The sequence below is a fragment of the Salvelinus alpinus genome, chromosome 8, assembly GCF_045679555.1.
Source record: "Salvelinus alpinus chromosome 8, SLU_Salpinus.1, whole genome shotgun sequence".
Lineage (NCBI taxonomy): Eukaryota > Metazoa > Chordata > Actinopteri > Salmoniformes > Salmonidae > Salvelinus > Salvelinus alpinus.
Window position 1 is genome coordinate 31,621,655 of NC_092093.1, and position 24,132 is coordinate 31,645,786.

At 42.5% G+C, this 24,132-nt stretch overlaps 1 protein-coding gene across 2 annotated transcripts in view; it reads right to left on the reverse strand.

Annotated features, from left to right (window-relative positions):
* The window catches only part of LOC139582953 (scavenger receptor class A member 5-like), a 49,288-nt gene extending 25,573 nt beyond the window's left edge, over positions 1–23,715 (reverse strand). The window contains exons 1-4 of one of the 2 annotated variants that reach the window (XM_071413474.1): positions 23,392–23,712; positions 20,670–20,788; positions 18,163–18,294; positions 528–1,202 (exon numbers count right to left, since the gene is read on the reverse strand). In XM_071413474.1, the coding sequence (XP_071269575.1) occupies positions 528–1,202; positions 18,163–18,294; positions 20,670–20,781 (919 nt within the window). In that variant the 5' untranslated portion in view covers positions 20,782–20,788; positions 23,392–23,712. Of the gene's footprint in view, positions 1–527; positions 1,203–18,162; positions 18,295–20,669; positions 20,789–23,391 lie in introns of both variants that reach the window. The other variant, XM_071413475.1, reaches the window with a different exon arrangement.
* Positions 23,716–24,132: the final 417 nt, after the last annotated feature.

Consider the following 24,132-nt stretch of genomic DNA (forward strand, 5'->3'; position numbering starts at 1 on the left):
AATTTTAGGATGCCTTTAGGAATACATTTTACATTTTTTATGTTTTCTTTTGATAAAATATAGAATTCGGCCATTGAATAGCAAATTCATAAACGGCAAAAAGGACAGTCAAAAAATGTATCATAAAAACAAGATTTGGAAGTGTCTGTCCTAAATCTAGGAGATACAGATTTAACCCCTTTTTGGGGGTAGGTACAAAACTACCATAATACTTCCATTCGTTTTTTAAAAACTGGTACTGTTCATAATAGTTTGTAGGTCAAACCGTTCGGATGCTACTGATGTTTATGTGAGAAGACTGATTTTCGGGATGTGTCGTGGTCTGACAAACACTGCTCTAGCTCTGCCACCCTTTCACTGTGGAAGTGAAAGTAACACATACTGTATCTCAAGCTTAAACTCACAGATTTTGCTGGGGATTTTTGTGTTATGTAACTTAGATTGATGCACCGGTGTGTCAATCGACTCTAGGGGGATAATCATGACATGAACTTCTAGCCAGTGATTAGTGTTGGGGCCGTTATTACCTTCTAGGAAGGTGATGTTCTTGAGGATATTGGAGTGCTCCCAGTCCTTGAGCCTCAGGTCCTCTGTGATGGTGCTGAGGATCTCCACCTCGTTCTTCAGTGTCTCCTCCATTTGCACCTGTGTCTCCCTCATGTACCGTGTGTCCTGGCTCACGTTGCTGATCTGCACCTGCAGGTCCTGGATCTTCAGGTGATGGATGCTGATGTCACTCGTGAATGTGTGGTTGACCGCATCTACCGTCCAGCCCACCTCCTCAAGCCTCTCCTTGAGCTGGTCCACCTGATCCGCTGCGCTCTTCAGCAGTATGTCGTGGTCGTGCAGCGAGACAGAGGCCTGGGCCAGCTGGTTGCTCAGCCCACTCACGTTCCTCTGGGACGATTGGTTCAGGGTAGAGACACGGTCCCCCAGCTGCTCCACTGCACTGTCTGTCGACTGGGAGTGGCCCTGCAGATCCCTGATGTCCCTCTCCAGGCCGTGAAATGCCCGGCCCAGCTGCTGTAAGGACTCGCTGTGGTTCTGGAACAGGTTCTCCAGCTTCCAGATTTTCTCCAGGAGGTTTGCCTGAGAGGAGATGTCGCCCAGGGACTGCTGGAGCTCCCGGGAGCGGTCCCCCATACGGGTCATGTTCTCCATCAGTGCCTCCTGCTTCTCTGAGGACATCTGAGACCTGGACACTGAGGAGGACACATGGAGAGAGGAGAGAGATGGGATTTTACAACGCTTACATAGAAAACGCTAAAGATGAACAATGCTTACTAGAGTAAAAGTGTGAAAAAATTGGATCAATGTTATTTCCTGACATTTGCTGGTTGGAAATACAATCTACATGATCTTCTAATCAGCAGGGTTTGAATGGGTGGAGTTTCGGCTTGCCTAAATAAGTCAATAGACCAATAACAAAGAGAGTTACAAACCTGTCTGCCAATTACAGCTAGTTTTCAGTTTTCAGGTGCCCTCCCCCTCCAACAAAAGCCATTGTGTTTCTTGTTTTTTACCATTTTAATGGAAAACTATTACAGTAAGGATCTTAATTGTTACACAGAAATTATTTGACATTGATTTAAAAACAGCTGCATTGGGCCTTTAAAGTTTAGGTTCTGTTGGAGGGAAGTTTCTTGGTAACAGTGCAATCAGCCAGATAGATACAGTATGTTGAAACCAAATCCTCTCAGCTCTGCAATGACAACATCCTCTGTTATACTTTCAATGTAATGTAATGTTGCTCAATGAGAGAAAAAGAGAATGTTGGAGAAATGGATGGAAATGGCTAATTCCCAGCACAGATGCTCAGAACCCCTCTCATCCCTGTCCACAGCTATTATAACATTGTTGCCTATGTGTGTGTTGTGGGCCAGAACTAAATTAATTATTTCAATATGAGGGACATGTTGCCTACATGGCTGCACAAAAGGGACTTTATATTCCTTCTCATTTTATGTTGTGCACATTTCCAAAATGACAGTCTATCGTACAGTATGTTATTTCCACACGAAGATAAGCCTAATTGTTATTCATCAGGAATTCACTGACTTCGGTTCTAACGTGGCAAAAACCACAAAACCAAAACAGATGGATTTGTTTCCCAGCAGGATAAATTAAGAGGAGAGAGATGTGGGTTCCTGAACTAGACTCGGGTGAATATAGAGTTGGTGAAGGTCTGCACTCATTTAGCATTCAATCACTCATCCTTGGTGACACCGACGTCTCTGGTAACACATTGAGGCTCTTGGCGTGACCTGCTCTACTGAAGGCCAGTTGCAAGAACTCACACAAGAAAACAGACACATTCCTTGAAATGCTCCAAAATGCACAAAGACTCTTTGCTCCTATTCATGTATTTCAGTTTCCAAGAATCTGGGAGCCCAATTAAGTTTCAAGCAATGCTCTGGAGAAGATCTGATGTATACATTTCAACATCGCCCATGCAACATTTACCTGCGCACCAGAGACAAACAAAATTGCAAACAGGGGTGTGGCGACCAGTAAACTGGACTGCTCATGTAAACAGCCAGCAGGTGAGGTCAACAACCCCAATCCTCCACTAGACTACCTACCATGAGGACTGCGGAATCTGTAAAAGATATGGGGAGTCAATGTGTAAAACATCCCCTGTGAGAGTGTGGTGGCGGACATGTTATTCCCAGAGTCCTCACTGTTCTGGTGCATCATGGAGTTTTACAGGATCATACTGTGCAAGACCATCTCTAGGACCAGGTGCTGGGCAGCTGTTTACTCTCAAACTAGTTAAAAAAAAACAGGAGTTTGAAACATACAGGCCACGCACCTCTCCTTTTCCTGTTTTTGGATTTCACATCCCCACACCCAGGTCCCTGATTATCCACTGTTTTGCCTCTTAACAAGCCTCTTCAAAAAAATAGTAGCCTCATACATGTTCTGTACCTGTCCCAGGAGTTCAGTATGCAGGGGACCTTTGACCTCGTGGAAGTGTGTTATTGTCAATAAGAACTGACATCCTCTCGTAAAATAATAACATCAATACCTCAATAAACAACCATATGTTTTTTCAGCTACACACCTCCTCTACCAGTGGATGTAGTGTAAATATAAAACCAAAACATACCCACTAAAGCTCGTTATGGGTTCTATAACCAAATGACCTGGAACTAACAATACCATAACCACTATGATTAGACAGATAAAGTTGACTAGGGGCGACTACGGGTCTGGGGCGACTACGGCTTCAACTCCTGAGGAGGGTTAGTAGAGGGGGAAGGGGGTACTTGCATTGCTAACTATCCATGGACAACCTGCTTTAAGCATGGTCTTCATTCCTGTCTCTGAGAAAAGTCCAAACAATATACAGGTTTTCGAAAAGGAATAGTGGCAGTTTGACAGTTTGCTAGGCTCATAGCGCCTGTGTGCACTCAGAGGCTCAAATGACCAAAGGGGGCTGAGGTTGGGGCTGATGAGGTTTGGGGCCCCACACCCAGAGCTGGTCTGGAACCGGCCTAATGGACTACACATACCAAGTGTGAGGAAGGCGATCGCCACAGCCCGCTGTGACTCATTTGTTCTCGAACAGAGCGAGGGCAGCCTCAAACTGAGCGGCTTGGCCAACTAGTCTCTCCATCTAGCTCTCAGAGGATCACTGAATCTCTCCCTGAATGGGCCTTAGTTGAGGGGATAGATTACAACAGTGCCTGAAACTCTAAACATGTTATGTCACAATATTCTAACAGTACTGTCTGATGTGGCTCATGTCTCTCTTTTTGGCCTTGGGTGTTCTGGTGAAAATCAAAAGTTAAACAAAACTTGTCACTGATATTCTGTATTTTAAGAGTTAAAATATGTCAAACATCCAATTTACAGAGTGTACCAGTTAATGTTAGACCGCACTCTATCAATAATACATCAAGATCATAACACACTTATCTAAAGTTCAAGTTAGACGTTCAAGTTAGACAAGTTAAGCTACAGTGGGGAGAACAAGTATTTGATACACTGCCGATTTTGCAGGTTTTCCTACTTACAAAGCATGTAGAGGTCTGTCATTTTTATCATAGGTACACTTCAACTGTGAGAGACGGAATCTAAAACAAAAATCCAGAAAATCACATTGTATGATTTTTAAGTAATTAATTTGCATTTTATTGCATGACATAAGTATTTGATACATCAGAAAAGCAGAACTGAATATTTGGTACAGAAACCTTAGTTTGCAATTACAGAGATCATACGTTTCCTGTAGTTCTTGACCAGGTTTGCACACACTGCAGCAGGGATTTTGGCCCACTCCTCTATACAGACCTTCTCCAGATCCTTCAGGTTTCGGGGCTGTCGCTGGGCAATACGGACTTTCGGCTCCCTCCAAAGATTTTCTATTGGGTTCAGGTCTGGAGACTGGCTAGGCCACTCCAGGACCTTGAGATGCTTCTTACGGAGCCACTCCTTAGTTGCCCTGGCTGTGTGTTTCGGGTCGTTGTCATGCTGGAAGACCCAGCCACGACCCATCTTCAATGCTCTTACTGAGGGAAGGAGGTTGTTGGTCAAGATCTCGCGATACATGGCCCCATCCATCCTCCCCTCAATACGGTGCAGTCGTCCTGTCCCCTTTGCAGAAAAGCATCCCCAAAGAATGATGTTTCCACCTCCATGCTTCACGGTTGGGATGGTGTTCTTGGGGTTGTACTCATCCTTCTATTCCTCCAAACACGGCGAGTGGAGTTTAGAGCAAAAAGCTCTATTTTTGTCTCATCAGACCACATGACCTTCTCCCATTCCTCCTCTGGATCATCCAGATGGTCATTGGCAAACTTCAGACGGGCCTGGACATGCGCTGGCTTGAGCAGGGGGACCTTGCGTGCGCTGCAGGATTTTAATCCATGACGGCGTAGTGTGTTACTAATGGTTTTCTTTGAGACTGTGGTCCCAGCTCTCTTCAGGTCATTGACCAGGTCCTGCCGTGTAGTTCTGGGCTGATCCCTCACATTCCTCATGATCATTGATGCCCCACGAGGTGAGATCTTGCATGGAGCCCCAGACCGAGGGTGATTGACCGTCATCTTGAACTTCTTCCATTTTCTAATAATTGTGCCAACAGTTGTTGCCTTCTCACCAAGCTGCTTGGCTATTGTCCTGTAGCCCATCCCAGCCTTGTACAGGTCTACAATTTATCCCTGATGTCCTTACACAGCTCTCTGGTCTTGGCCATTGTGGAGAGGTTGGAGTCTGTTTGATTGAGTGTGTGGACAGGTGTCTTTTATACAGGTAACGAGTTCAAACAGGTGCAGTTAATACAGGTAATGAGTGGAGAACAGGAGGGCTTCTTAAAGAAAAACTAACAGGTCTGTGAGAGCCGGAATTCTTACTGGTTGGTAGGTGATCAAATACTTATGTCATGCAATAAAATGCAAATTAATTACTTAAAAATCATACAATGTGATTTTCTGGATTTTTGTTTTAGATTCCGTCTCTCACAGTTGAAGTGTACCTATGATAAAAATGACAGACCTCTACATGCTTTGTAAGTAGGAAAACCTGCAAAATCGGCAGTGTATCAAATACTTGTTCTCCCCACTGTATATCCTACAAAATCGTGTTCACAAGGACGAGTGATACATTGCTTCATTGTGTTATCAAATCAAAAATCACATTTTATTTGTCGCGTACACATATTTAGCAGATGTTATTGCGGGTGTAGCGAAACGCTTATGTTCCTAGCTCCAACAGTGCAGTAATACCTAACAATACACTCAAATCCCCAAAAATGTTAAGAAAATAAGAAATATAGAAATATTAGAATGAGCAATGTCAGAGTCCGGAATATAAATATATATATATATACAGTATATGATGTTGTGTATAGACATTATGGACAGTATATGAATAGAACAGGTGTGTTCAGCAGTAGTTATATAGGATGAGCCTTGACTAGAAAACAGTATATCCATATGAAGTGGGTAAACAGTATGTAAACATTATTATAGTGACCAGTGTTCAATGACTATGTACATACTGTTGGGCAGCAGTGTCTAAGGTGCAGGGTTGAGTACCGACTGGTAGTGTGATGTTGAGTTTTGTGCCACTGGACAACTGCTTACATTCCTGCAGCTGGAATCTTCTCATGGATTAAGTAAATCTCATCGAACCATTAAACTGCCAATACTATAATTTGCAATGCATTCCTCTACTGTCTCTGTCAATCAGCCTTTTATAAGAAATACCCTGAGGACGTGTGATGTTCATTCATAGTGGCATCTTTTTCAGTGGGTACCACATACAGACATGCATGACAACCATTACAAAATACACTGAGTATACAAAACATTAAGAACACCTGCTCTTTCCATGACAAAGACTGATCAGGTGAATCCAGATAAAAGCTATGATCCCTTATTGATGTGACTTGATTTAGATGAATGGGTGGAGACAGGTTAAAATAGGATTTTTAAGTCTTGAGACGATTGAGACATGGATTGTGTGTGTGTGCCGTCAGAGGGTGAGTGGGCAAGACAAAGGATTTAAGTGCCTTTAAATGGGGTATGGTAGTAGGTGCACTGGTTTGTGCCAAGAACTGCAACATTGCTGGGGTTTTCACACTCAACAGTTTCCCGTGTGTATCAAGAATTGGCCACCACCCAAAGGACATCCAGCCAACTTGACACAACTATGGGAAGCATTAGAGTCAACATGGGCCATCATCCCTGCGGAACGCTTTCGACACCTTGTAGAGTCCATGCCCCAACAAACTGAAGCTGTTCTGAGAGCAAAAGGTGTTCCTAATGTTTGGTATACTCAGTGTACAAGTAGTAATGCAGTCAAGGAGGTTTTTCTCATCTCTATCTGAACGTGCCTAGAGGAAGGACGCAAATATATGAAGGTATCCATCACAGAATATATAATTGAATAAGTTAAAGGGAACCTTAACCTATGACCAGGTAAAATATATCCATCATATTACAGCATGAATCTAATACTTCAAAATATACAGCCTAATATACAGCCTACAGTTCAATGTGAATATAAGGTAAACACATGGATTCTACAAGTTTGAAACGTTCCACAGCGATGTTGGTCCATGCAGACGAGATGGCATCAGCCTGTACCGTTGACACCAGGAAGGATGGGTCAATGGACTCATGCTGCTTACACCAGAATCTGACTCTGCCATCAGCATGACACAACAGGAACTGGGATTTGTCGGACCAGGCAATGTTTTTCCACTCATTCTACACCACTGTTGGTGATCACGTGCCCACGGTGCCCACTGGAGCAGCTCCTTCTTGTTTTTAGCTGATAGAAGTGGAACCCAATAGCCCAACCGTGACAAGGATCAACGAGGTGTGCGTTTCGAGATGTCGTTCTGCACACCACAGTTGTACTGCGTCATTGTTTGTCTGTTTGTGGCCCGCTTGTTAGCTTGCACGATTCCTGCCCTTCTCCTTCGACCTCTCTCATCAACAAGCTGTTTTCGCACACAGGACTGCCGCTGACTGGATTTTTTTGGTTTGTTGCACCATTTTCGTTAAACCCTAGACACTGTCATGCGTGAAAAGCCCAGGGGGGCAGGTGTTTTTGAGTACCTGGATCCGGCGTGCCTGGCACCACGATCATACCACACTCAAAGTTGCTTAGGTCACTCGTTTTGCCCAGTCTAACGTTCAATCGAACAGTAACTGAATGCCTTGATGCCTGTCTGCCTGCTTTATATTTCAAGCCATGGCCACGTGACTCAATGTCTGTAGGAGTTAACACTTTTCATAAACGGACGGTGTAGCTAATAAGCTGGCCGGTGAGTCTATGTTCCACTGTACATCCATATGTAGAGTCTTTATCAATAAACATTAAATGACCCACATCAAAGCAACCCCAACAGCTGTTTCTCGGTCTTATCTGTTACCATTCTCCTCCTCTGACCCAAGGTCAAGGGCCCTTCAGAAGAAGGGTTAGGGCTTAGAGGCATGCATATAAGTGAATCACCCTGATAGAGAAAGAGACCGTGCAGGGCAGGACAGGGCAGGTGCTGACAGTGTTCATGCTCCAGACAGACAGACAAACAGTGCATCTGGACAGAGCAGGTTAACCTGAATCTGGGGAAGTTTAAAGGCCATCTATCAGCCATGACAGTTATGGCTCCCTGTCCTCACATTTATCTGTTATGTCTCTGACTGGTTCTGGGTTCTGCATAGGCTCTATCATTAACAAAACAAATTATATATCACATTCAGAGAGGTTCAACATAATTTATCCTATATGAGTCATTTACTGAAAGAACTGGAATATGAGTATACTTCTGACAGTGTCTAGCTACCAATAAGCTGATTTACAGATGATCTTGCACCTGATTAAATCATTATAAATTCTTTCTCTATCATCGCTCATTGCATATGAGAAAGTATTCTCTCCCAGTGACAGACAACGATGCAGATTAGTTACAATCTCATGCACAGGTCTGGGTGTTTTAGACAAAGGGCTCTCTGGGGAGAATCAACAACCTTGTCCACCCAGCAATGCTCTGGAGCTCTGGTCTGGCCATGTCTTGGCAGGGGCACAATAGGCCTACAACAGCGCTCTTGTTTTCTGAGGAGGACACAGTGTCACAGAATGTTTGAGTAGACACCAGGCCAGAGCCCAGTAGAAACCTGTACCACTACGTTATCACCCAGGCCTGCACTCCCATGCTGGATCCATGGTGGCACACCCAGCCCTAGGGCTCAGCCAGCATACCCACCCCACAATAGGACCATTGTCTCTGGGAGAGGCCAGAGAGACGTCCATCCTAGATCCTGCTCAGACCAGCTTGGCTCTTTCATCCACAGTGTCACAGACTGGCCAAGAAGCAGCCCACTCTCAAATCAAAGGGATCTCAGATTGTTAAAGGGCTTTGAGAGAAAACATACAGATACAACCAGGCTCTTACAGTTGAACAACTTAATGTGAGCCATGGGACGCACAAACTGACATGACATTTACAGGGTGGCTCGCTGGGCTGGCTCCATCTGCGTCCACTTCACAGTGCCACTGTCAAGAAGATGCACGGAGACGACTATTAGAGCCGCATTCCTCCGAGAGACAATTTTGAAAGCAGTGAGTCAGTGGCGTCATTTCGTTCTGGGAATGCGTGTCAGGGCCTCGTCAGTGTTGCTGAGTGCTCCTCTCGGCACTGAGAGCAGAGAGCAGCACTGAGCGCTGTCACAGGGTGCCAAGTCACTCTTTTTTTTTAGCACATCAGAGTGTGTAAGCTGTGACATGACTGTCATCTGGAACACATTTCAGTTTGTGTTCTGCTCTCGGTGTCACGCGCACATTAAACAGAGCATTAACTTGTACTCAGGCTGCAGTAAAAGTGGTGGGGAGGTCAGGAAAAAGAGTCTCATCGGATTTATTCTGTATACTGCACAGTGCATGTACGGACCTGACCCTGTAGCCATAGATGCTAAGCTGGCTGTTTAGGCCTCTCAGGGTTTTCAATAAGGTTATTCAAAGGGCCTGCTGAAATTTCTGAGGTGGCCATGGAAATGTATACAGGCGTAATTAATTTTGGACTGTCTTGCCCCAACAAACAGCGATATTGGACGCCTGAGTCAAGATTAATATCCCACGGGTGTCACATCTTCTCCTGCTCCTTCCCTCCGGCGTACGACGTCGCCAGAATACTAACCACCCGTCCTGGGATTCATCATTACGCACACCTGCACTCATCATTACGCACACCTGGACTTCATCACCTTCATCATTTCCTCCCCTTTATATGTCACTCCTTTATGTTTTCTCACCAGTTGGTATTGTTCTTGTGTACCGGCGTGTAGCCTTATGTAATTGGCTCGTTACTGGTTGTGTTGTTTTATTAAATGTTTCACCTGCACTTGCTTCCCGACTCTCAGTGCTGTTATTACAACTGGAGAGATCCTTTTTAGGTCAACCGTTATCATATTGACCTTTGACTAAGCGTTCCTGTTGAAATTAGAAACCTCTCCCAGGACAAAAATCCTTCTGTCGTCCAACTTTAATATCTAATAATAAACATTCTCTAATCGCAGTTTTCGATGCCATTAAACCCTTCCCCACCCTGGAGCTTTAATCAATGATAAAAGTTCCTCTGTGTGCCCAAGTGCTCTTCAGAGTCTAAAAACATGGCCCAAGCTTGGTTTACATTGGCCTTCACCAACTATGCTAAAAGCCAGCGTGTCACTTGATTGTTGACTCTGATACTGTCTACTAGCTATTCGTTATGTCCACCAGACAAATTGATGTGCATTTGAGCTGTTTGTGGGGGAGGATGAGTGAGCAGACCAAAAACAGCTGCCTGTGCTTCCAGTATGCCATCTATCCCCACAGTGTGAGTTCTGTTTGTGGTGGATACACATCAAGTAGTTCCATGTTGTGATGGCAACCTCCGAATGTAATACCTCAAACAGAGAGTCAGGTACTCCAGTGGACATCTGCTATGAAGGGAGAAATCGAATCTGTGCACACTACTGAATTGTCCGAGCAACTAGAGCCGTTTGGGAACTATAGAGAGACCTTGACATTTTCCAGGTGGAATAATACAATTATGGGAGGTTAAATCTGTTTTGTTTCACATCAGTGAAAAGCCATTATTCATACTGTCTGGACAAGACAAAGGCCCGACTTAGTCCTGTTCCCGGAACAACCTTTCTTACCCATAAGCCTATGGGATTGAATGCGTAATTGAGGAGTGTAGGGTCGTTTGGACGGTATGTGCGCTAAATTGCTGTGGATTACATAGATCAGTCAGTGTCCCAGACAGGGAGTTACCAACTCTATCTGGACCATGTGATCCAGGAGTGGCTATGAAGGGACTGTCTGCTGGACAATGAGAAGGTCAGACCTGACCAAGAGGCTGTAGCTAGCTCGGGATGTGTGGAATGGAATTTCCACCAGCTATCTGAAACCTAGCTGCTGAAATATAGAACCCAGGCTTTTGTTTGATTCTGATCCACTTTCTCTGGTGTGAGAAGGATCAAAGCCAAGTCCTGCTGAAAGGGGGGTTGGCTGGTTGAAGTGATGCATTCTGGGACCACGGGGGGAGCTTTTCCCTGAAGCCCCTGAGGTAGAAAGCACCTGTTCTCGCTCTCTCCCGAGGGCTTTCACTATGGAAATTGAAAATGTCTTGTGCCTAAGGAAACTTAAATTAGAGTATTCTCTCTCAATTCATCTGAGCTTATCTCTGCATCTATCCATTACTACTTCTGACGTTCAGGGAGGGAGGGCATTATCTACGTCATTGCCCGTAGGTTTGCCAACACTACAGTTTTATGAGATACTGTACCTTGAAGAAGCATTGAGGCAAACAACTTTGAACCACTAGTAAACCAAGTAATGAGACAGATGAAATTTCCCTCTTCGAACTATTGTTTCCCTAGACTAAACACTATTTTTATAAGAATGCCACAAAACAACTTTTACAGCCACAATAGAAGGTAATGATGTTGATCTCAGAGGTTTACTGTAGAGTCAACACAAACATATCAAGTTCATGTAACTTTACTATCTATAACCTGGGGCTTGGACATGAGACAAACAATCCCTTCGGTTTTTGCTCTCCAATCGTTTGTTTAATTTGTCTTTGCCATCTAATCAACTCCCCATACACTGTTTGAAAGTAACAACTATGCAAACCCCTGATGGCAGCCATCATGCATTGTGTGTTTTCCCAGCAGTATAATCACTGAGGCTGGAAACCCTATGGCGGCCAAGACACAAACACAGCCCAGCATGAGGCCTCGGAATCTTTTGTGCTTAATTACCTCTTTGTAAAACATAGAAACATTTAGAGGTTTAATTTTGTACCCTGCTGCGACATTTGAGTGTGATATACATTTATAGTCCTCTCCTGCAGACTTCTAGAATCACAGTAATCATTTGTGAAAAGTTGTATCAATGACACTGCTGGTTTATTGGACGGGCAGAGCTTCGGTTTTCCGATGTTCATTTTTCTAAAACGTGTCTGTTGTGAACTACTTGAGGTCCTTGGAAGTGGAATAGTTTATATCCTATTAACCTCTTGACATGAAGGGCTTTTGTCCCGGTCGGTTAGCAGGGACCACCGACAGCCAACGAAAAACTAAGATTCAAATCAACAATTCCCAACATAACTTTTTAATGAAAGTATATTATTAACATCCAGCCCAGATATGGGGTCAGAGCTTATCGGCCCTTTCGTCACTAACCCCTGACTATTTTTAATAGAACAGCTGACAAAGCTCTCTGCGTGGAATGAACTCAGCACATGGAGACAACTCATTATAACAGTGATGAACTGCAAAGTGCACAGTCCAGCAACGGGCCAGACCAATTATGGCTACAATGTTAATTGACACGCTGTTTAGCTCTCTGTCTGAATGGGCATCTTTTTAGCATTCATGACTTCCTAGTAAGCCTATAGGGAGCAGGACTTATCCAGCGGGAACCCAAGGGTTCATCCATGTCTGTAATGAGTTCGGCACAAAGGAGCCTGAACGTCAGCTCAGAAGTTCATTAGAGGGGCTTTTCCAAAGAAGAATGGACGGAAACTGGGGCAAAAAGGGGCACTTGGAAACTAGAGAGGGTTCCAGCCAGGGCTTTAACTCTGTTGCCAAGCTACACGTGTTTGCGGGAAATCTTTGTCTTCTTCGGAATGCTTATGAAGCCCATATAAAAGTTCACTTCTCACTAATATCAAGCGTAAACACATAAAAATAAGAAATAACTTGCAAATGTGCACGGAAACCCAATCGTTTTTCAGAGCTGGGTGTGGCAGTTCTATTGATGTTCTCTTTCAGGTATGAGGAGAAAGTTATTCTATGGATGAACTGGGCATGACATGTGTTATAGATTCATGCTTTTTCTTATCGTATCATGTTATATGAAATATGTAAATATGGTCATAAATAACTTCAGACATCGTAAAAAACTTGTCTGTGGTTATGCTAAGCTCAACTTCTCATTATTTTCCCAAAAACTCAGACTGGATTTGATTGTCTCCTGCCTCGCCCAAGTCCTATACTTCTAATAATTTGGCTGAGTAGTGCCTTTCTAGTTGGTCACAGATAATGAAAACGCCACAAGGTTGGCATCAGACCACAGACCTTCCTTTAATCTGTCAGTTTGTGGTTAAGTTGGCCAGCAGTGTGGTTGAGAGTAAGCAGAGAGGTTTGGGACTAAGCTTTACTGCTTTACACAAACTGGGCCAAGAAAGCCCCAGCGCCCAGTCCAGATCATATCCTGGAAACATCATACCGCAGACAAGGAAGATGGTTTCATTGGTCCAAATTGACTTCAGCAAGGCAGGAGAAGTTCAATAGCGCACGGGTCTTACCAATCATATGACTTCAAAATCACATATAAAACGAATTAAAAATTAAACCCTAGAAAGATTTTGCACCATAGAGTTGGGTGTTGTAGTACTATTGATGTTCTCTTTGAGCTATGAGGAGCGGCTCAATTGACCATGCATGCAGAGTCAAGGTCCACCCCAAAAAGCAAAACATCTAAGGAATGACATGTCAGGAAAAAAAACAAGTTAATTGGAAAACAAAATCAGAGGTCTGATTTTTCATAGCAGAAACCTACAGTATGATGGTAATTTATGCTAACCAGCAACTTGTCAGGAAAATCAGCAGCCCTCAACTTTTCCAACGATCCACTTCGGAAAAAAAGCCATAAGTAAAAATGTGCACAAAATTGACTGGTTACATACAGTACATTCAAATGGAAAACATTACTCAAATGTATAGGGTAAACAGAGGCATGCAGGAAATGGTTCCTGTGGTAGAGAATCATGCCACATAACATTTATTAATACACAGGGGTTGGAGGGTATTTCTAAACATTGTTTGTGGACGCCAATGATTAGCAATAGCCTAAGTACTGTATGTCTACAGTAAAATACTGTAGATGCCTGTATCTATAAAAGGTCATTTCCTCTCAACAGAAGGATGTAAGTCTCTATCCAGACAGCCTAGCAGGGAGGAAGGTCCAAGAATAGGGATCCCTAAATATAGCAAAACTCTGATTGAGAAAAGCAAATAACTAGACACTGGTATCAGTGAACAGACCAATATGTTTTTTACCAAGACTATAAAAACATGGACAGTGATGCCTTGATCTTGATCTCTCGGAACTGCTTAGACATAAAAACCAATATCATCTCAGGTCTGACTGCATTCCTTATAAAGTAGCCTCAGAGCATGTTAACCTGGTGCTGAGCCTGTAGAACTAAATCAAGTCACCATCGTTCCAACTAATAACCATCTGGGGAGAAGTGACGGTGAGGCCGTAATGACTCATGACAGAGCAGAAAGGTTTTCCTGTTGAATGTTCTCTCTCAGCAGTGCTTCTCTGTTTAACTATTTACACAGATGGATGAGGTTTAGTTCATGGAACTGGGCTTGCACAACATTGAAACACGCCCAACAACGCTCTTTTAAATCTCTTATATTTCAAATGTATGCCAGACAGGCCTATGGAAAATGTTGTCCTACAGCTTCAAAAAAGTCTGTTGCTCTCAAACTAGGGATTTGCTGGCTAAATGAGGTAAGTAAAAAAAGTTATTATTTAATTGAATTAAGTGTGTAAGAAATATACAGACATTGACACACCGAGCCCAAAACAGGAGGTAAAATACCGACGTAGTTTGGCCAAATACGAGAACATAACATATGTCTTGTCAGAAAGAAACTAGGTAACGTTAAGTTCACATTAGTTGAAAACTCAACCAAATGTAAATGAAAAGTACACATTGAACTGACGCCTGTGCACAGTGGGTTATGACCGTATCATGGAATAGGCAATTAGTCGGCCTTCAAAACAATAGATGATCTGAACAGGTCGATCTGGTTTATTTCATATGTAGAGAGACTGTCCAGATGACCTGTAGGCATTTGGAACAGGACTATGCAGGAAAAGGTTTGGGGAGCAGTTGTTACCAGCAAATCCTGGTGTTTTCACGCTTTGAAACATGAACCCACTATAAGGGGGTAATAGCTCCCAATGCCTGAAGCTTAACTAGGCACTTGATTATGATTCATAGGGGCCATTTATACAGACTAATGTAGCCAAGTTAAAAACATTTTTTAAAGCAGCTGCAATTTGTTTAGCTATTGAAATAGAACAACTCTAACATGACACATTAGTTATGTACCTGGAATAGGAAGCTGCCTCTCTTCACGCTCAGTTGTTGACAGTAGAAAAGCATGAACTCTCTGTGACATCCTCCTTCAAATTTATCCTACATACAGTTTTTGGGTTGACACTTCATTTATTTTTTTTGCAGTCTTTTTCCTCTTGACTGCACCGGTTCCTTCCCATCTAAAAACACTGGTCGAACAAGTCCATTACTTTTACTCATAAACATGGAGGATCAAAACTATGAGAGACAGTAAGGAGCCTAAAGGTTGTTAAACTCACTGGAACACTTTCAGGCAGCTGAGAGAGCCAGACTTAATCAGGGAGGTCCCCACTGGAACCTAAATACTAGCTGGGTCACTCACTTCTCATGTACTCTCAACATCATGTGCTAAGGTCAAGTAGCCGTAGAACATGGAGTGCTTCAGTTTTACTTCACTGCTCTGCTAAGCTGAACTCTGAGATTTTAGACTGTTATACAGTATCCCAATTCTCTTTTCTCTCCATATGTCCCTCCTTACTGTCCTTGGCACTTCCATTCCATCTCAATTCATGAGGAGGAGGGTGATAGTTACTGTGATTGTCAGAGTAATGTGTAGTTATACTAATCCTAAAAAGTAGCAGATTTCTTTGATTGTACTGTATGTAAGCTGTTCAACTGTTTAACAGCTGCGACAGCCATTCTGAGTCAGTGTGCAGTGGCCAGAGGTATAGCAACAGAGGTTGTTTATGGAAAGCGTGTGAGTATCCTCTGATACAGTCCACAGGGTTCAGTTCTGTATTCATGCCGCGCCTTCTCCGACCTTACAGAGATGTAATCTCTCAGCATGGGTCAACAAGTACATCTGAAATATCGAGTGATATGACCTCTCTCTCTTACAGTATCTATCTAAAAGTATAGATTAAAGGTTCAGATGTCAGGTCTGCATATTTGTGCTGGCTAGGAGATTGAAGCCCAGGTCATATAGGGAGACCTCATAAATATTCACATATGAACGCAAAGTATTTATATGAATGAAAGCAAATGTGGATTAAAAAGTGCACTGGGTGTTGGTTCGTGTTCACACTGGAAGCTTGGCATGGTCCCTATGTAATTTCCCTATGTAATTTCCCCCTCCACAGCGGTCCTCATGTTATGTTAATCTCATTTAGCCTCTAATGATCCACATGTCATTTTATAGGGACTATCTGAAAGTTAGATTACTTTTTAAATTAGCTTAAATTTAAACCACAAATTACTAAATACCTCCATGACAGTGTTTGTCTCATACAATTTTCAGGCTCCTTTTCAAATGATGTCACTGGTATTGCATGTCGGTCCCAATAATGCCTTTGCCTGTATCAACCTATAGAACTGCAGTTATTATGGTCCTGATGGAAGGAGTTGGAAAGGCCTGCTTCAAATTACATAGATATTACACAGAGTTTATCCATCCAGATACCCGCTGTTCACCAACCCAAACGCTTAAGTCTGTGTCCGGGAACTTTCCCCCTTTACTAATAATGCAGAGGTGTGATTTACAGGGAAACACTGCAAGGTTTCACTGGGCTACAGACCTAGTATCTACCAGTGAAACATTATTCATTTGTCAGCCATGGCTACCAAGAGCCTCATTCTTTTCAGATGCTTTGGATTTTTCCAAATCAATCAAAAAAGCTAAAACAAAAATGATGCTTATGTTAGTCCTATTTCACACATGTACAAGCGTGTAATTCATTTGCATGTTGGAATTGGAAATGTGTTTTTTGCAGATCCCACTCTTCCTGAGACACCCTCGGAGAGTGGGGTCACATCTAATGTGAATATATCTATGGAAACAACGGTACAATTCAAAATCGGTGTAAACAACAAAACACATTAACATAAATCCAACTTCAAACTTTCCACAGTTTTGCATTCATCCCACCAGAGTGGTCATTAGTTTTGAAAGACCTGTCAAAACAGTGACTTCACATCACTCCCCTGTTCAAGCCCCTTTCTGTTAGTCCTGCTGCTCTTGTCTAAATAAAGCGCCAAGGTGTTGCCCACGTCTGATATATCAGCATTACAGGTCACCAGGGTATTGGTTCTAACCCTGACAAGTCACGTTATAGACATCCTTCCACAGACACACACAGACTCAGGCCTGGAGGAGGGGAGAGGCTCTGGGCACGGCTTGACAGGAGAGTCGTTCCATATCATTTCATCGAGCCAACAATTCTGAAATTGTTTCCGTTGTTAGAAAAAGATAAGATTAGCATTCCTGCAACATTATTTTGTTGAAATTTTATTTGATCTGACAAATTAAGATAATTGATTGCACCAAAATTGGCCCTTTTAATTTATAGGATTAGCATAATCAATAAATATACACCCAGTGGCCAGTTTATTAGGTACACCCATCTAGTACTGGGACAGACCCTCCTTTGCCTCCAAAGCAGCCTGAATTATTCAGGGCATGGAAACGTTGCCTGTTTCAACCTATAGAACTTCAGTTATTATGGTCCTGATGGAAGGAGTTGGAAAGGCCTGTGTCAAATTACATTATTCCATATACTGAATGAGACAGTTACTTAAATTTAAAGTGGGGTACAATTGCAAAGCACAATCCTTATGTATTACCTCAGACAGACTAACTGTTTTAATGTCGCAGTACCCATACATTTACCAATTCATTCTTCATCTTGTGGGATCACTGATGTCATTGGTTGCAAACGGCTGGAGCCCAGAGTTCTCAAGTGAAGTCAGATGGACTAACAATTTGGAATTTCACTCGAAGAACTTGAGAACTGAACACATCTGAACACAAGTCAACCAGAATACCCGTTTCAGACAGTGTACATCATTGATTTCAATCACATTTGATCCCACAAGGAAAAATGTCAAGGATATTATTGTAACATCCACCATTCACCTCTTAGGAACTAGAATAACATTGACAGTGTCCAATATAGTCTTTTATCTTATTTTAACTACCCAGATAGGGTCGATGTGGTTGTTAATTTAAACTCACAAAGAGCCAGTTTAGCAACAACATGCTTTGTAACTCAAGTGATTTGACTTACCTGCTAAACAGAGACCAAGGATACACAGAAGTACCAGGATGTATAGAGACACGATAGCATACTTGATGGCAGACAGAGAGTTCAGGTGGCTGCAGCAATTGTCTGACTTTCTTCTCCTCTTGGCAGAGCCGGCTAAAAAAGAAAAATCTCTTTAGAAATGGACGACAAAGATGGATATAAAGGCTCTTAGGTGAGGTCTGAAGTGAGGGGTAGAGGATAAAAGAAGTTGGATGAAATTAGGATAACATGTCATGAGGTAATAAAAATGTCCTAGATGAAAATGCATGCCTGACCGTAGACTGAATGACTTATTGCATTGTTGCTGTCAGATACAATATGAGCATCTCTCATTCCATAGGACAACTTTATGAGTGCAAAAAAATCCCCCCAAATGATTGTGTTATTGCTCTATTAGTACTGACGTAGCGAGTTGGAGGCCTTGATTCTCCACTGGGCTGATATTGTAGTGAGCATGAGAGTCAAAACAAAGTCTGCAAGTCTGGCATTTGGCCTGTTGGCCCCTGTTGCACCACCATACATCACAGGGCTGCCACACAGATACAGAGCAATATATACATTCATTAAACACTTGTGGAATTCATTTTGATAAAACTGTCATCGTGAAATTCCAGTTGGAAGTGTGTGCGTCATGTGTGTGAGCAAGCAAGGATTACTGAGCAAGCAAGGGAACATTCAGTGCTGGTCAAATAGGCCCCAAAAATGGTGACAGAAGACATCATTAGTCATGCTAAGAAGATTTCAGTCTAATAGGAATTTGGTATCAATTCCAGAGTGTATTATGCTATTAGGACATGAAGCACATTGTCTTATTTCAAGGCGACATAAACCCTGAGAGAGACCAAGGGGAAAGTATTACACACTTTGATTTTATGTTCTCCTGGCAACTCATCCCAGCCACAAGACAAAAAATGACTTGTTTTTAGAAACAGGCTGAAACATGGTTCTTCTATGTGCCTTTGGTCTTTCTCTTCCTCTCTGTGGAACATATAGCTCTGAAGTCACAGAGGAGCCTGCTTTAGAAGACAAGGCCCTCAGCCTATTTTCCATAAACAGTCTTGTGCCTGCTCTGCAGCCCGGTTTCAATTGTACTAAGACTGGTGATGTCATGTCAGTGGAGACAGGCAGTGGATCTGTGCTGCACACGTGCTGTGGCTGCTGGGATTCTGTGTGAACAATAACCTTGCAGAAGAGCCACTTCACATCACATCCCACTAGGCTGAGCTCCATGATAAAGTACCTTTTCTTAAGGCAAAATAAAATATACAGCTGTTTAAGCGAGTCAAATATGTGGAATGTATAGAAATTTAGAGGCCTTTGCATATTTGAGCCATGCAAACGTGGACCTCAATGACACAAATAATAAGCATTTGTTTGTTGAAATGTGCCTTTTTGAATGTTAGTGTGAAAACATAAAAGTGCAAGACTTAAAATACATTTCCATTTCGGAAGGTATGTATGCTGGTCATGTAAAGGGTGACTCGTTTGACATTTTTCAGTAAAATTTGCCTGCTAACTAAATCACACTAGTTTTTCTGTGGAAGAGAAACACGTAAATAAAAATGTTCCACAGAAAAACACTGGTGCTTTAAAGTGTTTTCTTCATGGCATCATGTGTATCATATATCCTACCATACACCCCGAGTATTTACCATATATACTGTGCATTACAATATTTACTTATCTTAGACATTCATAGGGGTCAATAAAGTCTAAACACAAGCTGACATCAGGCAGTGAGACTGAATATTTATAGAGGAAGTGGAGCAGAACAGCTTCGACTTTTTTTAAAAATCCTGCAAAATGAAGACAGAAATTGTAATACGTTTAGACACAACACCAAAGACCACAAGTTAAATTGGCAGTATGTGGCTGCATGTACAGCCTAACTTTTTTAAAAGGGGGTGTGATGGCAACAATATCATTCAGTGTTTACAGTGAGTATGCTTGGCAAGTTTAGGGACAAACTAGTTGACTTGGGCAAGAAGAGACCAACAGAATTTTAACCATTTCACTGGTAAGACTCGTTAAGCCTTTCCCACCAGCGTGGCATGCCGGAGGTCATAACTTGAGAACACTAAAGTCGATTTTCTCCGCTACAACTGTCCATGCCCGAAACCCTCACACATTAACACACAACAGACTATCAGCACTTAGTGTTTTTTCACCGCTCGCTGGGTGAGTGAACTCTTCAGTCCCCAGGAGGGTTGAGGGACAGGAGTCAGATTTCCCATATTTATCTTCGCAGTTACAAGCATATCCTCTAAAAAGGTAATGACTAAGTTGGGTCAAAGGAACTCTGCTTGCATCCCTTCATGAGCTGAAATACGAGCACATCGCATATGGAGGCACTCAATTAATTCTTACATCAATGGCAGAATTCAAAGAGGATTCTAATATGCTGTGATTATACATGGGCCTGTGGGCCCATGTGTGAAAGGTCAAGGGGCAAGGATTTATACGGGACATAAGGGAAACTGCTTCTTTACCGTCTTCACACAGGTTCAGCTTTGATAGGTTCTTGCCATCGTAGCCCTCCTCATAGAAGGATCCGTTCTCCCTCTCTTCGTATGTACTCAGGTACATGGCCTTATTCTCCATTCAGGAACTGTAGGGTGGACAAAACAGATGATTTCCATGCAACCAAAGCAATATGCAAGATAACAATAAAAAGCTCTCTGTATGCATGTACTTTCATAATCATTCATGGAACAGAGAATTACAGCCGAAATGTAATGTAAAGCATGTGAGATTCATCATCTTGACATGCTGATTCTAACCCCCCTGGACAAGATGATGTATCTCCTTCAGAAATGCTTGTCTTTGGCATACAATAGCAGACACCAGACTAACCACACTACCTTCCAGTGTAATAACAGCTATTACAATCAGGCTGTAATGGTCTGGCAGTCCATAGCAGCTCAGGAGCACTAAAGAGACCAGACCACCGCTCTATTCTACTGGCCTATTTTAGATTTAGTGTGCCACTGCCATGCCCCTCCCCCCCTTTGCCTGTTGTTCTGATTATGAACTACTTGGATGAAGTCACTGTCTTTGATTTAGGGGAGAGAAAAAATACTTGCAATGAATGCACTCCAGATTGCATGAATAGATGAAATGTTCCAGTAAAACTTCTGGCAGGACAAAGCTGACTTATTACATTCTATCAAGCTCTATTTCTCCCCACTCTTGTTTCTAACATTGATCTGAGTGATCTGTCTCTTATACGCCATGGCTGAGTGTCAATTACAAATCTCAAGTTTTAAATCATCACCAGACCACTAATGTGGCTGGCTGTCAGTGTCAAAGCGTTCGTTATTAAGTTGAAGTTGAGGTGTGGATGTAGGGCCGTCGGTCGAGCACTGTACCTCTGTCTCTCAGACTACTACATATTATTACAAGTATCCTTACCAATCTATTACCTTATCTTTTTAGCATGGAATACAAAACCTAGGTCATAACTTTTGTCTCTAAAGCAAACAGCAGAGAATCTAAAACATAAAGCAAGTGGCATGGGTTGAATTATAATAATCAATGGCAAGAATGTAGAGGGTTCAAAGCCTCCTGTGCTGCCATCTAGTGCCATAAATCAGACTGTAGTCAGAGAGAGAGAGAGAGAGAGAGAGAGAGAGAGAGAGAGAGAGAGAGAGAGAGAGAGAGAGAGAGAGAGAGAGAGAGAGAGAGAGAGAGAGAGAGAGAGAGAGAGAGAGAGAGAGAGAGAGAGAGAGAGAGAGAGCAAACATTCCCATCTGAACAGCTGTGAGAGAGAGAAGCTCCCCCACATTCCTGGGCCACAGCAGAGGCAGACCTATGGAGTCTTCCCCCTATGAACAAGAAGCAGCAGGAAATAAACCAGAACCTCATAAAATATAATATAATTATATAAAATAATCCACTAGATTTAGGAGAAAGGTGCATGTACATGTACGGTATGCTATGGCTGAGAAAACTGTGCCATTTGGACTTTAGTGGGTGGGGAGTAGGTCATTAATAACTCCGTAATAGAGAATAGATAGTGAATACAGAGACGGATGTGGGACTGTTGAACAAAGTCATTAAAAAGAGTTCAATCTGGCCTTTTTCATTACACGGAGGGAGTGTCAGTTGACATTTTTGGATAGGGGGCAGACAGCCATTACCGAACCAGGCTGCTAGGAAACCTGTACAGTATGCTAACACCATCACTGATCATGGTCACCCCATGCAGGACTATGAGAATGTACATCCCTTCCATCCTGCCTTCATTCACATCTTTGTGTGTTTTCCCCCAGAGGCAGGGCACTGATAGGTTCCCATCATGGTATACTTCCTTTGCGATCGGAAGCTACAGTACAACTCCTCCATGGTATTGCTCTACCTGGCAATGAGTGAGCCTTGTGATGTCTCCTCAAATACAGGAACAAACCCTTGAGCATGTCCAATCTCCATGAGGTCATTATGTATCATGAAAAAGATAGTCCCTATAGGCAAAGGGAGAAGACAGAGCTCTCTATCCATCATTGTGACAAAAATCCACACTGTGGGCTATGACTATGCCATTGTAATATTTGCCTTCTCTCTGCCAGCCAGGTAGGTCTGAATAGACTAGACGCACTGAAAACCAGCATACATGGATAGTGATGGAATCTAAAGGAGAGAAAACAATTAAAATGTCCCCGGGTGCACCTCACAGCTGAGTGGCGTCTCTCTGCAGAGTGCACGGGGTCAGCAGTACGTGTGGTCTCAGAGGTCTCACATCAGCGGAAACTTTTATAGAGACATCCCGTGTCCATCCGTCCGTGGGGAATTAACCCATTTCCCAGTTAATTAAACGCGCGGACACTTCACCCATGAGTGGAGAAATATAGAACAAAAAACGTTCAGTGGTTTTGGATGTGCATTTTCTTGGCATGAAGTCAACGAGGAACACAGACCCGTTCTTTTTTGGATACCAGAGCACAGGTGTAAAATAACGTGGCCATACAGTAATTTAATTCAGATGTCATTATGAAGAGGCTACAGGTGAATTGTCTCGTTGTTTTTTTTGTAATTTCAAAGTCATGATGCAAAAACACTGAAAATAATGTGTCTATGGACATAAATTAATGTAAGGTCTGCAGGGATAAATGCATTTCAGGTTCACTATGTTGATGTTTTCAAATAACTCATAGAACAGGTGTCACAATTACACTACAGAAATTGATGCAACATTTCGAAAAGTTTGTCACTCACCTTGTCAACGTTCTGACTAAAAAGTATTACAAAATGTTATCTAAAAAGGGTGCATGTTTTGCAAATGAACTGACATCTCAATAAATGTTTCCTCTCAACATAAGACAATTCACTGAAGTCTCTCTCAGCAGATAAACGCAGGGTGGAGATCCGTGCAACAGCCAGTCTGTGATGCTTGGGTGAATTAATCCCTGTTTAAAAATTGTAGTGGAGGCATGGAGACTACGATGTGACGAATACCGCTTCCTGCACAACTCTGATTAGATGTGTTCGTATCTCATTCTATATAGTATCTAGTTTCTCAATTCATGCGCCCGGGGCAGGGTCCAGTATAAATTATGTACCGCGGTAAAACTTTTTTACACATTTCTGAACAAATGCGCCCTCCTCTGGGCATTTAAGCATGGCACGTCAGGCCTACAGAAAAGGTGCACTGTATCTCTACAGATCCTATACAAAGACTACCATCCTAATTCCTCATAAGATACATACATTATACATAGTTCAATATCTTCAGAGGAAAATAAACTATTCTTAATCGAAAGTAATTCGTCTGCAAAAATATTAGAATAGACTAATGTTAATTTGTGTCTTTAGGCCTATTTTGTAAACATGACTCTGTGGGCCCAGTATATAAATAATCTATATTAAACCATGTCCGTCATAAAATAGCCTTTATTGCCTCTACGTGAAATGGGATTTTTATTTGGATGAATATGGCTGTGGTCCAAGATCACATTT